The 14,711-nt window shown below is 40.6% G+C and overlaps 1 protein-coding gene across 1 annotated transcript; it reads right to left on the bottom strand.

Annotated features, from left to right (window-relative positions):
* Positions 1 to 2,040: 2,040 nt before the first annotated feature.
* On the bottom strand, positions 2,041 to 13,749 carry tsr1 (TSR1 ribosome maturation factor). The gene is made up of 15 exons (XM_087851062.1): positions 13,596 to 13,749; positions 11,372 to 11,471; positions 11,053 to 11,281; positions 10,534 to 10,668; positions 9,983 to 10,434; positions 9,386 to 9,530; positions 8,811 to 8,995; positions 5,150 to 5,361; positions 4,887 to 5,046; positions 4,680 to 4,790; positions 4,450 to 4,582; positions 2,986 to 3,102; positions 2,673 to 2,813; positions 2,509 to 2,583; positions 2,041 to 2,422 (listed from the first exon to the last, which is right to left on the bottom strand). Exons 1-15 carry the CDS (start codon positions 13,724 to 13,726, stop codon positions 2,244 to 2,246), a joined length of 2,505 nt encoding a protein of 834 aa, XP_087707188.1. The 5' UTR covers positions 13,727 to 13,749; the 3' UTR covers positions 2,041 to 2,243.
* Between the last annotated feature and the right edge of the window lie 962 nt (positions 13,750 to 14,711).

Genomic DNA, 14,711 nt, shown 5'->3' with positions numbered 1-14,711 from the left:
AACTAAATTTAGCATTAAGTGCAGAAGTGGAAAGTTTTCTGTCAACAGAAGAGATGGTGCGAGTTGTCATAGTTGATGGGTGGGGCAGGGAGAGTTTATTTACAGAAAGCTCATCTTTTGTATCTGAGATAAGCTCATCAGCTCCGAGCTTTATTAACATATGACTTGACCCAAGCCTGACTCTTGCTTGGGTCCGCTTGTGTGTGATTGCACCCCAAATGTAATCTGCTCACCCACTCCGCAACGCAGTCCCGGCTTAGTGTGCGTTTGAGGCCTAATTTCTCTTTCTCTCGTTCCCCCCACTAGTCAGTGTTTTATGGGCTGTGTGCTGCGGTGCGGTGACCTCGCTCTCACCCCGGTGCCACCCAGCCGGTGCAGGATTCAGGCGCGCATGGCCCCTGCCAAAACCCCATAGCGCCACATCTGCAATCCATAAACGCCAGCCACTCTCGCTCTCCTTACTCCCTCGCCCACACCGCCTCAGACTCTCACACTCCTCCATTTCACTCTCTCTCTCTCACCCACTAATGTTTTATTTTAATTTCCAAATTCTATGCGTCCCCCTTTTTTTTTTTTTACATTCCTTTGACTGCTTCCTCCCACCACTTCTGGCTTTATTCAGGCAGAACATCAACTAGTTCTTCCCTTATCTCTCACTCCCTCGCTGCCCCTTTTCTCTCCTTCCGTTTCTTTATCCACATCCAACGGAAAAATCTCTCACCCATTATATCTTCTGTGAGAGCCAACTGAGTGTGGTGGCAGTGAACTGGGAACCACAAGACATTCCTGATCCAAACAGCACTAAGTCACCAGCATTCAAGTCTTCAGAGGGTGGCCTTTGCCAAACACACACTTCACTTATGGGCTGGATTCAGTCTTACCACGTCGCAGTTGGTCCCCAAACAGCTAAATGTTTATCTGTTTCAAATTGATAGTGTCAGGGAAAAATGTAGTGCACGCATCTAAATACAGTTCCATTTTTGTATGTGTTAGTGTAAGAGCGTTCTCCATCATCGGGGTATTGAAGTCCCCCTCCCCTTTAACAGCAGAGCATACTCTCTGCCTCTCAGCCTGAACAAGATGTGTTCAACACATCACTGTTGCTGTGCCCCTGTAGGAAACCGTAGCGAGGTACTAAATATATGAAGTGTTACCTCAAAACTGTCCAGTGCTCCCACCTTCCCTGGCTCCAAAAACAGTAGGGACATTTGTCTTTCTTGCATTGTCTTTTTTTCAATTTATGTAATTTTTTTTCCACTGTTCTCAAACAAAAATGCACAGGGTGAACTTTTTGCCTCCCTCCGTCTTCTTTTCTTGGATCATGTTCTCCACTTCATCCAAAAGACTTCACCTTCAGGTTTCCCAGACACACTGGCATGCCTTTATGGTGCAATCCCAACAGAGTCCACGGATGAATCATGTTGCTGCAGGCATGCAGGGGCTCAGTTTTTACGATAAATATTGCAATTCATAAATCAGCGTTCTCCGAAGAAAGAAAGTACAGCTGGTTTTCGTCTTCTATTTTGCACCATTGTTGTTTTCACTCTGCTAAAATTCAAGTCATTTATTAGTTCTTCAGCCTATATTTTTTAAGTAAACTATACTGAGGCATGTGTATGATAAAAGAACACATAAATAATGCTCGAAGCTGCGATTTTTCCAAATCTTAAACAGCATTTCATTAAGCGATTACAGAAAAGAACTTTTCCTTAAAAGTGCGACTTGGGAGTTCTCTTTCTATGATTAAAGTTCCTCGCGTATCTCGGTCATTATCGATACATAATTTCGTCCTAGCTTTCTACATTTTCATGTGCGTAGGCCACACATGCATGACTTCAAAGAGTCGCCCATGTAATGAGCTCGATACATGCCTAATGTTAAATTACTGAACTCACCCAGTCGTCGTGGTACCAGCTCTCAGATTTGTTTAATCATAAAGCACTCAGTGCACTCAACTATTTGTTTAGAGGCAGCGACTCAAATCTTTTTTACCCATTTAGGAAAAAAGAAAAAGTGAGATGCTCTACAAACACGTAGGAAGCTTTATTAATACTTATCCATTCCTGCCATCTAGTGGTCAAAACAAACTCTGCAGCATGTTTGAGGCTTGGATGCAAAATGGAACAAGATAGCTTAACTTTGGATCAAAATAGATTTATTTAATACGCATTCCACTTTTTGAAAGTGTCCTGAAACCACTTGGATGTTTCTGTTATTACATGGCTTGTCCTTCTGTCCCTCCACTATTCCATATCCAAGTCTTCCATTTCCACAGTGCCTTCTTTCTTCACCCAAGTTAAAGGCGCGGGCACATAGGGGTCATACGTCCACCGAGGATACACTCTCTTGTACAAATTCATCAGCACAGTGTCTTGAGAGCGTAGCTGATTGTCAAACACGCATTTCATGTGACCGTGTGTTCCTGAAAGATAAGAAATGGCAGTAAGAATCCACAGCAAATAAGGCACAGAGACACAGACACAGGGTTTTATTCTTAAATTTTCTCACCTAAGGCCTCCTTGATGTGACCTCTCCGACCCCATTTTGTTCGCAGCTCCACTGGCTTGAACCACATAATATCATCTGTAAAAGAAAGTCAAGAAAATTTTAATGAAAAAATTAGGAATTATGTCTGCAGTGACAGTAATAACAGTATGAGAACGTCCTCTCACCCCTGTTAAAGAACATGTAACGAACAACAGCAGAGCGCCTGTTAATTTTGAATGGGTGTCCACTCAGAGCAATCCTCTTTAGCACAACACGCTGAGGGTCACAACTGAGCAGACTGCCTGTAGCCACAAGGTCCTGGATGCCTAGAAAGACACAGTAAGAAGAACACGTGCTCAAAGGCCAGTACAGAATTTGCTTAAGTGGATAATTAATCAAAACCACCAACAGGATGAATGGTCTAAAGTTTAACTTGAGGGCAGCCAGGCCACTAATTCAATTTACTCATGTTGATGTAAACAGGACTTTCCATCTCACCATCATTCCTTTGCTTAAAAAGCAGGACTCCTGCAGGGGGGAAGGTGATGGGGGCATACAGTGACACTACAGCGGGGGCATCTGGTCTGAGGAAGCGCTCCATCTTATGCTTGTCAGCTAGAAAAAAAGGTGGAGAAAAAAAAAAGATTTTATTAATAATAATAATAATAATATATCCAACAGATATCTTGTTTCCAGAAGTAGCTTTTAAGATCATTATACTAATAAAGTAACTTGATTAACAGTTCTTGTTTTGTAAAGAACCGAAAGTCGACCTTACATGGTGGAAAGACATTTTTCAGTTTCTGACTTTTTCAGCTTAAGATCGACACATCTTAATTAAAATGTCAATAATAATAATAATAATAATAATAATAATAATAATAATAAAAAAGGTTATTTTAATAATAAAAAGGTTAAGTTTGTCTTTTACTGGATGATACCTTATTATACATTTTTTTCAAAAGAACACAGCTTAGCATTATAACAACAAATATTACAGTAATAGCACTCCCGTAATGCAAATGCATAGAGGTGGTTCTGTTTAAGGACACCGTCTCAACATCATAAAAAAAATCAAGTGGTATAATGAACCCACCGAGTTCCAGGTGACCCATAATCACTAAATTTGTGGAATAATAGATCCTAGATTAGCACCAGGTGTGTTTCAATATTACAAGATTTACTTGTAATATGAACCAGATGTTAAAACACTGCATTTATCTGCATCTTGGCTGGTTATGATATCTGATTTTTTGTTGTTGTTGTTTTTTTTTTTTAACCGATTTTTGCCCTCAACTGCAGTAAGTTACAGCAACTTCTCTCAGTGAAACAAGTGAAAATAAAGTGCTCTGCTTTTGCAAAGAGGCAAATATAAGTAACTCAAAATGAGCTGCTGTACATCCACCTTTACCTGACATATTTTACCTTGCCAAACAGAAGCAGGTACAACATATTTATATAACAAAGCAAATGTCAGGTTGTGTTTATAAACTCACCAGATAACAGGATATCCTTTTCTCTCATCTCCATAATTTTCGTCATAACTGGTCAGATCTTTTGCTCATACCGAGGCTGCTAGCTTGCGGCTAGCTCTAAACTCTGGATAGTTTTCGCTTTAACCACGTTACTTTGTTAGGTTATTTAAAATGCCCATGTTCAGCTCGGTGAGGGCGATTTAACAGTTTGATTTGGTTTGCTGTTACAAACATTATGGCGGTTTGTGACTTAGTTTGGCAAGCTTTATCTCTTCTTGATAGCTATAGCCAAGCAATAAACGATATGTTAGTTAGACTGATCAGTCAGTTACCGGTCAGTCAAGAATGCAGGAAGTTGGACGTTACAAGCCCTTAGCCCTGAATTGATACATCTCTGGCAATGCGTTTGATTTAAGTTTGTTTATGCAGGATCACTGCTGCCGTTTGTTCTGATGAATGTACTGGATGAATTCAGCAGGTTTTCTACCTGATGTGTGCTGAGAGTAGATGGGAGAGGCTCGGAATCTCCGAAATCCACAATGGAACACAAGCTCCTCTTTAGATTTGATCGGTTCTGTGTTACTGGGGTGTCTCCGCACCAAAACATGCATGACTGACATCTGTGCACAGAAGAAAAAAACATGAGGTCAGCAAAAATTATTCTGTGTAGCTGGTGCAGCTTTTCTTACAAAAGGAAACATTTTCAGATGTGAATACCTTCTGTTCATGGGGCAAGAGAGACACGAGAACCAGAGGTTTGCCTGACTGGACACTCTCCATCACAGAAAAAGGCACATCAATGATGTGCAGGGTCACATACCAGCCATCCTGAAACGTGGAGGACAGCAGAGTGAGTGAAGCCAAAAATCATGGTTAAACATGAGAGCATTTACAGCTGAAGACAACTACTGTTGTCTACTTTACCATGGCTCCATCCTCCTCAGCTGCAGCCTCAGCCAATATGCGGCGGCGAGTGCGTTCAAAGCTCTGGAACTGGAATATACGTGAATAGTCGAGGGGCAAGTTTTCCATGGGGTCCCAAGGTGACGAGCGGAAACTTTTTAACCCCCTGTAACGCTGGAACCTGCGAGAACAGGACGGCAACCCAAACAAACAGGAAACAATAAATATTCCATCCCAAAAGGAAATGTAAAAGAAACAAAAAACATAAAAGAAACGCTACTGACCTGATTCTAGCTGGAGTGTCGAGGGGCGTGTCCACCTCATCGGGGAACATTTCATTGGCTCGAGCGTCACGGTAGCGTTTTAGGCCTTCTTCTTCGGCAGCTTCATCCATATGTTCATCATAGCGCTGATCTGCACCTGCTCGCTCTGTGGAGCACACCTCTTCCTCCTCCTCCTCCTCTTCCTCTTCTGAATCACAGCATGAACCTGGGTCCTGGGCAGAAAGGACACAGGACAAATTTAGTACAAGAGGTTTGAACAAAGAATGCAAGCTGCTCTCTGACCATCAACACAACAATCATTGTACTCATTTTTAGTGATCAGTGAAGAAGCTTTGATGCTTTGGCATTTACTAACAGCAAATGCAGTGACAGAGATAACACTTGGTTAATTCAAGGAAGGAAGGAAGGAAGGTCATGGGCCACAAGGGGAATACGGCTAGCCTCACAGTAGTTTTTGCCACCCAAACAAAACTTTATATGGCCAAATTTCAGCATTATATAGTAGATATAACTCAGATAACAAACAAACTATATTTTCAAATTACAAGACCACTGAAAACATTTTTAAATAACCTTTTACCAGCTATGAGTCTGGCTCCCTCTTTTTAAAACCCTGAGCTTCTAATCCTAATATACTGAGTTAAACAGCTGTCCTGGGTAGGGATGGGTGATATATTGAATATACTTCATGTATCAAAAGTTTTTCCACGTACGATGGTTAAAATGGGTCTATCGGAACCATTGAGTATAAACTGCCCTGGTAATATTACGCTTTTATGAGCTTTTTGTAAAAGATTGCTTCACTAATCCTCCCTCCAAAGCAGAAGGTTTTCTGCACGGCACACTGCGCTGAGCATGCGTGTTTATATTCTACCTGCTAGGGAAAAATATGGTGACAGCAAAAGTTTCAGACGAGGAAGTGAATGAGACTGTAACTGAAGACGAGTCAGACGAGCTAGTTCCAAAGAGAAACGTTTACTGGCAGTGGTTTGGTTTTCAAAAGGAGCATGTCAAACAAAATGCCATAATTTGCAAAACATGGCATAAAACCATTGCCACAAAAGGTCCCAGCACCACAAATTTGTTCCACCACCTGAGAAGTCATCCATTGCAAAATGAGGAATGTTTCAAAGTCCGCATGTCAACATCTCCCCACACACCACAGAAAACTTTAAATAAACCAGCCATGAAGCAGATGACACTGGCGTCTTCGTTTGCCAAAGCGATCCCATACGACAAAAAAAAAAGGTCTGTGTTGACCACAGACAGTGACCGTATGAATGATATATATGGTTGAATATAACATTTGTTTTTGGAGGCTAGTTAAACATATCGTGATATATATCATGATATATATCATATATCATGATATAGCCAAAAACAAAATCACCCAGCCTTACTCCTGGATAATGTTCTCTTGCTGTAATGTACAATATTGTTGTCCTACTATTACAAAACACTTACTTTGTTAGTTGCTGCCAGTATTAACAATAACCAGACACAAATGGCAGGAAAACAAATAACATCAAAACGATCCTAATTATAGAAAATATTTATGTAACATAACCAACAACTCCGCCACAATAAACAAACAGCACTGAGGGGCCTTGTATGTGTGAATGGGATAAGTAATTGCCCGAATTCAAACTATGGGAATCCCTGCTTTGCATACATTTGAATTCAGTGTGTTACGTAACGACACTCTCCAGTGCAAGACATCCACTCTTAAAACAATATCTAGAAATTGAGCATCCAAGGGCAACATATTTGGATAAGGAAATGAATCATCAAAGAAGACATGCTTTGCTGTGCTCCCTTGGCTGGCAAATTACAGGAGAAGCCAGACGCAAGAGCGGAAAGCTCTCAGCATGCGGCTGATTCACAACCTTTCCAACATCCTTGCTGCAATAGTAATAATAATCATTATCATTTGAAGTACCCTTTCCACTATTGTTACCTTCGTCTAGATACGTATGCCTGTGCGCTAACTTTGACATCAAATGCATGCTAATAACAATCACAGATCGTAATGAACCTGTTGCATAAGGAAAGTTTCCCTGACTTCTTTTCAAGCGGAGTGGGAAATAAATAAATGGCCAACCCCTCCCTTCGTCCAGACAGGAAGTTCTGTTCACAAGACAGGAAGACAGGAGGCTTCTCTTGGGATTCCTGCTCCAAACACTATTGTTGTGGTGAGCAGCCTGGCACTACACGCCAGAGTCAGACACTGAGAAAATAAACAGTGCCTCTCAGCAGTGAGGTGCACTGCCTGTGGGTCACGTATGCACCGCTTCAGCCCCGGAACCGCCAACACTTTATTGCTTCTTCACAAATTACCATCCTCATCATTCTCCACAGGACTGCACCGCCTGACATTAGCTACACTGTTGCTATGACAACACGACCCCGCGCAAAAAAATAACCATAAAAGGTATGTTCTGGCTGAACTTCTGGTCAAACTACTAAATGAGAAATGAAAGAAAAAAATCCAAATATAACAACATTTGTACAATCACTGACACACGAACCCTCTACATCATCCATACTAGAATGAAAAACCTGTCGTAATCAAGTCATCTGAATCCTGTAGTGAGTCTCTGGTATTTTCCATGGAAAGCGTTGTTATCTAAGTACTTGGTAACTTACTGTACCTTGTTTTGCAGTAAAATGCTGTTAAACTTTTTATTAAATATGATACTACGGACTAAGGGCTTCTCTGAATTATTCAATTTTAGCATGTAAGCATGCTTTATTATTCTTACCACAGTGGTAAATTATCCAGCTTTAATTTTTGGTGGTGTGCCCACAGGTAGGCAGACTCGTGTGCTGTTGTTTTTTTTTAAGTCTGAGCCTACTCAGGCCTCATGGCTTGAAACAGAGCACTTCTTCAATCATGGCGTGTCCACCCCAGGTTAGGAACCTGCCCCATTGAGAGCAGTTCAAGTATCTTTAAATCTTGCTCACAAGTCAGGGAAGAATTGAGCAAGAGGTTGAAAGATGATTAGTGCAGTATCTGCACTGAAACAGACTGCTGTTACGAAGAGAGCTAAGCAGGAAGACAAAGCTGTAGTTACTGAAACAGTAAGAACAGGGATCCAGGCACGGGAAATTAGTTTCCTCCAAAGGGGGACTCAGCCTTAAAGATGGGGTGAAAAGCAGAGTCACTCACAGTCGTGCTGCTTCTCCCCTCCATTGAAAAGAGCTAGTTGACATGGTGAGGGCATGAGCCTAGGATATCTCCTGCATGCTTCCTAGGTGAGTTGAATGTCCAACCCAGGAAGAGACCAAGGTAGACTGAGGACAAGCTGGACAGACTACATCTTGGCTGGCTTGGGAACGCCTCGTTAACAAACCAGTAGACCTCAAGACCTGGCTAGACAGACGAGCTGGCTAAACAAAGAGATGTCTGAGCATCTCTGCTTAGATTCTATCCTGACCTGAGCTTTATTAAAAAAAAATACTATTTATGTCCATTTAAATTAATGCCCATTTTTCAGTGTATCGCATTTTGCAAGGCTAGGCCGTCGTATCATTATAAACTTTATACCTGTCTTTTTTGTGAAAAGTTTTTAAAAAGGAACATTTAAACTGATACATTTTATTTATTTTCTGATTCACTGTGTCATTAAAGACTTATGTCAAAATGACTTTAAATGTGTACCTGAGAGTCAGTCTCCCCATCCTCTTTATCCATGGCTTCATCCATCATGTCATCATCATCATCGTTGTCACTACTTTCTTCATCCATGTCGCCATTCTCCTCCTCACCTTCATCAACAATCCACGTGGCCTGATAGTCTGATGTTCCTTTAGGGACCTTCATTACACGTTTTTTCTTCCTGGCTTCTAAAGAGAGAAACATCAAAAACAACTTTGAATCCTGTGTTTTCCTGGCATGATAAACTGTATACTCTTGCATCAAGAAAAGCACATTACTCATTTCTATTTACTAGAAATGACTGAATTACTTCAGCTATGTGTAACCATCCAAATTTTTACCGTACATCAATAACATTATAGCAAAGTCTTTGTTTAACTGGCTTGTTGTGTCTATTAAACTGTCAATTAAGTTATATATATTTACATCAGTCAGACAGTTTCCCACTACTTGAAAGTATAAAGTGATATAGTTGTAACTTCAAATCAAGTGTGACTGTTCTAACACAAGATCTGTCATTTTGTATTTTAGTCATCATCATTTTCTGAGAGCATTATCTATAAATTCTGTTTCTTCACCTTCAGCTTCCAGCAGTTCCGATTCTGTTGGCCATGTCTGCTCTCCGTCCATGGGATCCACCTCAGCCTCTGCCTGCAGACTCTCCCTGTTGGATGGGTCCGCTTTCATGAGCACCCTCACAGGGGCCTCATTTTCACCTCCATCCTGTGGGAAACGCAAATGAGCAGGTAAATGTGACCCATATCAACTAAACTAGATGCACTAACACTCCAAAACAATTAAAGGTGTTAAAGTCTCACTTCGCATTTAAACCAACTGACCACCATTCATTATATTCACTTTGAATTAGTTTTAATGGTTAAAAACAGCGTGGGGAAAATGCACAGATTTTTAGCAGGGGTAAATTCCAATTGTTATGCAACAGTAATATTACATTGATAAAAATAGATGCAAGTGAGAAACAAATATCCATAATACAACCTATCAAAAAAGTCCAAAGCAAGGTAAAACTCCCAAAAAAACGTTTTAATTTTGGCGATGCAGTAGAGCAATAAATGAAGTCATTTATATAATTTATTGTTTAATAAAGTATACGCTATCAGGTCTGTATGTACATTTGCCAAGTTAAAGTATTAAAAAAAAGCAGCAACACCTACCTGCATGTCAACATCTCCTCCTTTGCTCGCCTTCAGTGGTCTGGACACTGTTAAGTTCAGAGGAAGAGGGTCTACTGGGGCATCAATCTGGCTGAGCTGAAAATCACCATGACCACTGATGTGTACCAGTCTGTCAACCCGCAGAGGGCGGCCACGGACATACCCAGACACACAGAGTGTGCCCAGGCCAGTGGCTCCACTTGTACTATCAACAGGGTTGTTGGGTATAAAAGTGACATGTTCAGCAATGAGATGTGACCGTTTGGAGCGGAAACCCAACTTTCTCTGTCTCTGAGTCCCCAGGTGTCTGAGAAGTAGTGTGGCATCTTGTTCGGAGTCCAGCGGGAAGAGACGAGCATCAGGAAAACGGGCCTCTGTGATCTTTGACAAAGCTCTTCTGGACTCAACCCTCTTCTTCACAGGGAGCTCGGACACACCCTGACACACCAGTGCTATGTAGGTTGAATATGGGAAAGAGACAAGGGCTTAGTAGAGGCACATCAGAAACGAAGTCAATTAAATTTAAAAAAAAAAAGAAGATTTATAATTACCATAGCTGGGGAGACCCTGAGCAAAGACGCAAGAGAGACAATAGTCTCCATATGTGTCCCAGCCTTCAGTAGAGTCCAACACAAATACAAGGCTATCTGCAATCTTTGTCACATCCAGTAGGGAGTGCATGTCAGCTATAAAAAGAGATTACAGAAGTGTTAAAGACACACACACAAAAAAAAACGAGTACATTTTTAAAATATTTGTTTTAGAATGTCATTTACTGAACACAACATCAATTTTACAACACAAAATATAAATAGATTTTAAAAAATCGTATCTAAAGTACAGTAACCTATCTGACTTAACTTCTTATTCTTCTATGGTAGTCTACAGTATGTCACAAGTGTGTCAGCATTACCAGGGATGTTTACTTATTCTATGAACAAAATTCTCAAATTGTAATGTCTTTTACATTTGATAAACTAAAATTACATCAATAGATATCACAGAAGCAACACTACTTGTGCTTCTGGCTCACTTTTTTTTCCAAAGGAAATCTCTTTTCTAATGCTTACCTGTACTCTGACTTAGAAAGGTGAACCTCTGTTTAAAACGAGGCAAAATCAGCCCAAAACTGTCACTGACACCACTGATGCACCGGTCATGATGTACAATGCCCCCAGCGCCTTCTCCACGAAGCAGCTTAGTGATGGCTCCAGCATCGACTTGAGCATGTAGGGACACCACAACAACCAAATGAGGAGGACCATCCCTGCTGCCAAGACGTCGCTTTTCTGTCAGGACCTGGGAAGAAAGAAAGAAACTCAAGCAACTCCAGATTCGTTACATTAAGAATTTAAGAACAGCGATCCATCATGTGATATTTTAAATTACCATGTCTTTCTTATTCTTGCGCAGCTGGTTGGCTTTGTGCCTTCTGTCCATCTTCTTTTGCTCCTTCCTCTGTTTTTTGGTAAGGACTGTCACCGACACTCTGCCTGTGAGACATTGCAACACAAGTTATTTATTAATTTATACATTGTGTATAGTATTCTTTTAATATAGGCCTTACTACAACCCACAACCTAGCTGCTTAGAAAGAACTTCTATTCTAACACACACACATGGATCATGCTCCACTCTGCTGCACAATGTTAAAGCAGCTGAAGTCTAAGATGTCAGTAAATCTCGGCAGATACAAGAACAGTGTGTGAACATCGGCCGTTTGATTTTTTACAATATCTTTGCTGCTTTAAAACATATGCTGGCAAGGCAACCAATCAAAACCACCTGCAGAATGAAGTTCAAGTCAACACAACAGCGCAGCTGTTGCAGCAGACAAAGCTTCCCCGCCCCCAGAGGGTCATGCGGATATAAATAAAGTAAGCAAAAGACCACACATTAGACAACTGGACTAAATTTTATATGCACAGTACCGATTTGTTTCATAGTCAATGAATTCAGTAGAAATGGCACTATGCTTTGTTAGAACATTTTCTTTTTTACAGCTATGTGTCAAACTTTATATAACAAGCGATAAAGCAGACTCCATAGACAAGAAACAGTCATTTTTGTTCCAAGAGTTTTCTGGTTTTCATTTGTATCCCACTTGTAGTTGAAACTGATATGCTGGTTTCACCAGGAGCCCCCAGAAAATTGCTGTTGTCCCCGCTGGCTAAAGTCTGCAGACAAGACTGTAGTGTTATACTCTGATAATCCAATAAAATGATTACTTACATTAAACAGTCCACTTAAATTCTTGTTTAGCTTTTAAAGCCAATTGCCAACCGTCAAATATGCATTACTGCACATGTAACTGATAAAACATATTACAATACAGACTGTACAATGACTGACATTTACCATTTAGTATTAGTACACATGTGCATCAGTGAATGAATAATAATGAATTTCATATTGAAGACAAATTATGAACAAATCCATACTCATAATAATAAATATCAATTAACTGAAATAATTTTTCATTATGTTGTTCTGTTTATGTTAAACTATTTTTACTAACCAACTTTGATACCACTGCAGTACATACGAAGCATCAATGAACAACAATGAGACGAACATTCCTTTGTTGTTTTTAACTACCACACTGCCTTATATGTGAATATATTTTTTTAGTTTGAGACTGGGGTTTATTTATAACTGATATATTGATGAATGACACATCACTGCCAAGGTCTGACAGCATATATGATGTTGAATAACAGCACAAGCCGGCTGGATGATTATCCATCAGCCATAATACATAAGGTCTTTTAGCTTATCGAAGAAAATCATTTATTCTCACGCATTAGTGGAGCGCCCTCTGTTGGAATCCAGTTTAACTGCAGTGCAGACACTTCACAGTCATTTAAATCAACATTCCTGGCTTTTATTGAGCAGTGGGGGTTATTGTGTGTACTCTTTAGGGCACGATTGGGTCATCTGGCTGTATGTTAATAACGTGTGCTCAAATAATTTTTTATTAAAGTGTCCACGTTACTTTGTATTTCAGACATTCCAATAAATGTAAAATGCCGACAAATTCACTAATCCACAAAATTTAGGTTTGTTTACAGATATAAGACTTTTGCCTGGATATATTTGTTTAAGCTACAAGGTGTCCAAATGTGTTTGTGTACTGCTTTACGCTGAATGAAATGAAATTAACATTAAATTATAGCATGAACTATCATTGCTGTACTGCTTGACATGTAGTGTTACTATCTGACGATCATTCAGATCACGTGTAAAACGTCTATAAGTCGGAATGTGAGCTTGAATTTAAATAGAACAAAAATGTTTTTAATGATAAATTTTCTAGGTGTAATACAGAGTGTTAAGTCCTCTGATTTTCCAGTAACTGGATATCTGGAAGATTCCCGGACCACGTTTAAATGGCTGAAGCTCATTGTCAAACTCCAGTTAAACACCAAACGAGGCTCGCAAGCGAATACAGACTTTCACTAAATACCTTTAAAAGAAAAGTGCTACGATATAAGATACTGTACTGAAAGGATTGAGCACTTAAAGCCCAACACGTGTACTTGCAGAAGCAACCGCTACATGCTAACAACACACATGTAAGCCTCAGGTTTAACGCTGTGCAGCTGGACGCGACTTGCCTTTGTTTTCCCTTTCAATTTCTCCTTTCGTCCGGTGCTTGCCATGTTTGTGTCCTTTATTTTTTTGTTTGTATATGCCGGGTCTGTGGCCCTGTTGTTTTTCCCCATCAGCAGCCATTTCCACCATGTGGGTATGTCAGCTAATTTACTTCCGCACTTGCAGCAACGTCACGATAGGGACGTGTCTTCCGGAAAGCTTTTCTTCAAAATAAAAGCTTGGATAAGCATTATTTGAACTTTGATAGTGTTGATGAAGAGGTGTAAATGAGGTCAAAAGTAGCTGCTCTGTGCCTCGGTGGATGGAAGAAAGCATATGACAGGGTTCCAAGAGGGGAACTGCGGTACTGTATGAGGGAGTCAAGAGTGACAGAGAAATATGTGAGGCTGATGCATGACATGTATAAGGCCAGTGCAATGACTGTCACTAGATCAGACTCAGCCAGTGGTGAGATGTGCAGTACCACACCTCACCACTGCAGAGCTTCAAATGAGTGCAGCGTGGGATTACATCAGGCTCTGAGCACCTTCTTGTTTGCAGTGGTGATGGACAGGTTGATATATGAGGTCAGGCAGGAGTTTCTGTGGACTGCAGTGTTTACAGATGATGTTGTGATCTCTTGTGAGAGTAGTGAGGAGGAGAAAGAAAGCCTAAGAGGTGGAGGTATGCTCTGAAGAGAAGTGGAGTGAAAAGTAGAAGCAAGACAGAGTACATGTGGAATGAGGAATGAGGGGGAGACGGGTGTAACAGTGAAAGTGCAATAGATGTCATGAAGGTGGATAAGTTTAAATATCTGGGATCAACCACCAAAAGCAACAGATGGTCCACAAAGAGTGGTGAAAAAGTGAGTGCAGGCAGTGTCAGGGGTGATTTGTGACAGAAGGATGGCACCAAAAGAGGGAAAGTTTACAAGATGGTATTGAGATCTGCTATGATGTATGGTCTGGAGAGAGTGGGACTAACAAAAAGACAGGAGGCCAAGCTGGAAGTGGCAGAGCTGAAGATATTAAGATTTTTAACGAGAGTGAGCAGGATGGAGTGGCAAGGATTAGAAATGAGCATATGAATCTTTCCTTTTTAAGAAAGCTGGGCTGGATCATGTCCCTTAGCTATT

Source organism: Neolamprologus brichardi, chromosome 14 (assembly GCF_056152115.1).
Source record: "Neolamprologus brichardi isolate AB-2024 chromosome 14, ASM5615211v1, whole genome shotgun sequence".
NCBI classification, from domain to species: domain Eukaryota; kingdom Metazoa; phylum Chordata; class Actinopteri; order Cichliformes; family Cichlidae; genus Neolamprologus; species Neolamprologus brichardi.
Note: the sequence above shows the minus strand (reverse complement) of the source record. Positions and strands in the feature narration are given on the sequence as shown.

Bases quoted from the DNA above. Each gene is read 5' to 3' on its own strand.
- tsr1 (XM_087851062.1), bottom strand. From the start codon at position 13,726: ATGGTGGAAATGGCTGCTGATGGGGAAAAACAACAGGGCCACAGACCC. The intron at 8,996-9,385 runs GTGAAGAAACAG...TTCTCTCTTTAG, and splicing joins GGAACTGCTGGAAGCTGAAG to AAGCCAGGAAGAAAAAACGT. The intron at 2,814-2,985 runs GTGAGATGGAAA...GTGTCTTTCTAG, and splicing joins TTTTAAGCAAAGGAATGATG to GCATCCAGGACCTTGTGGCT.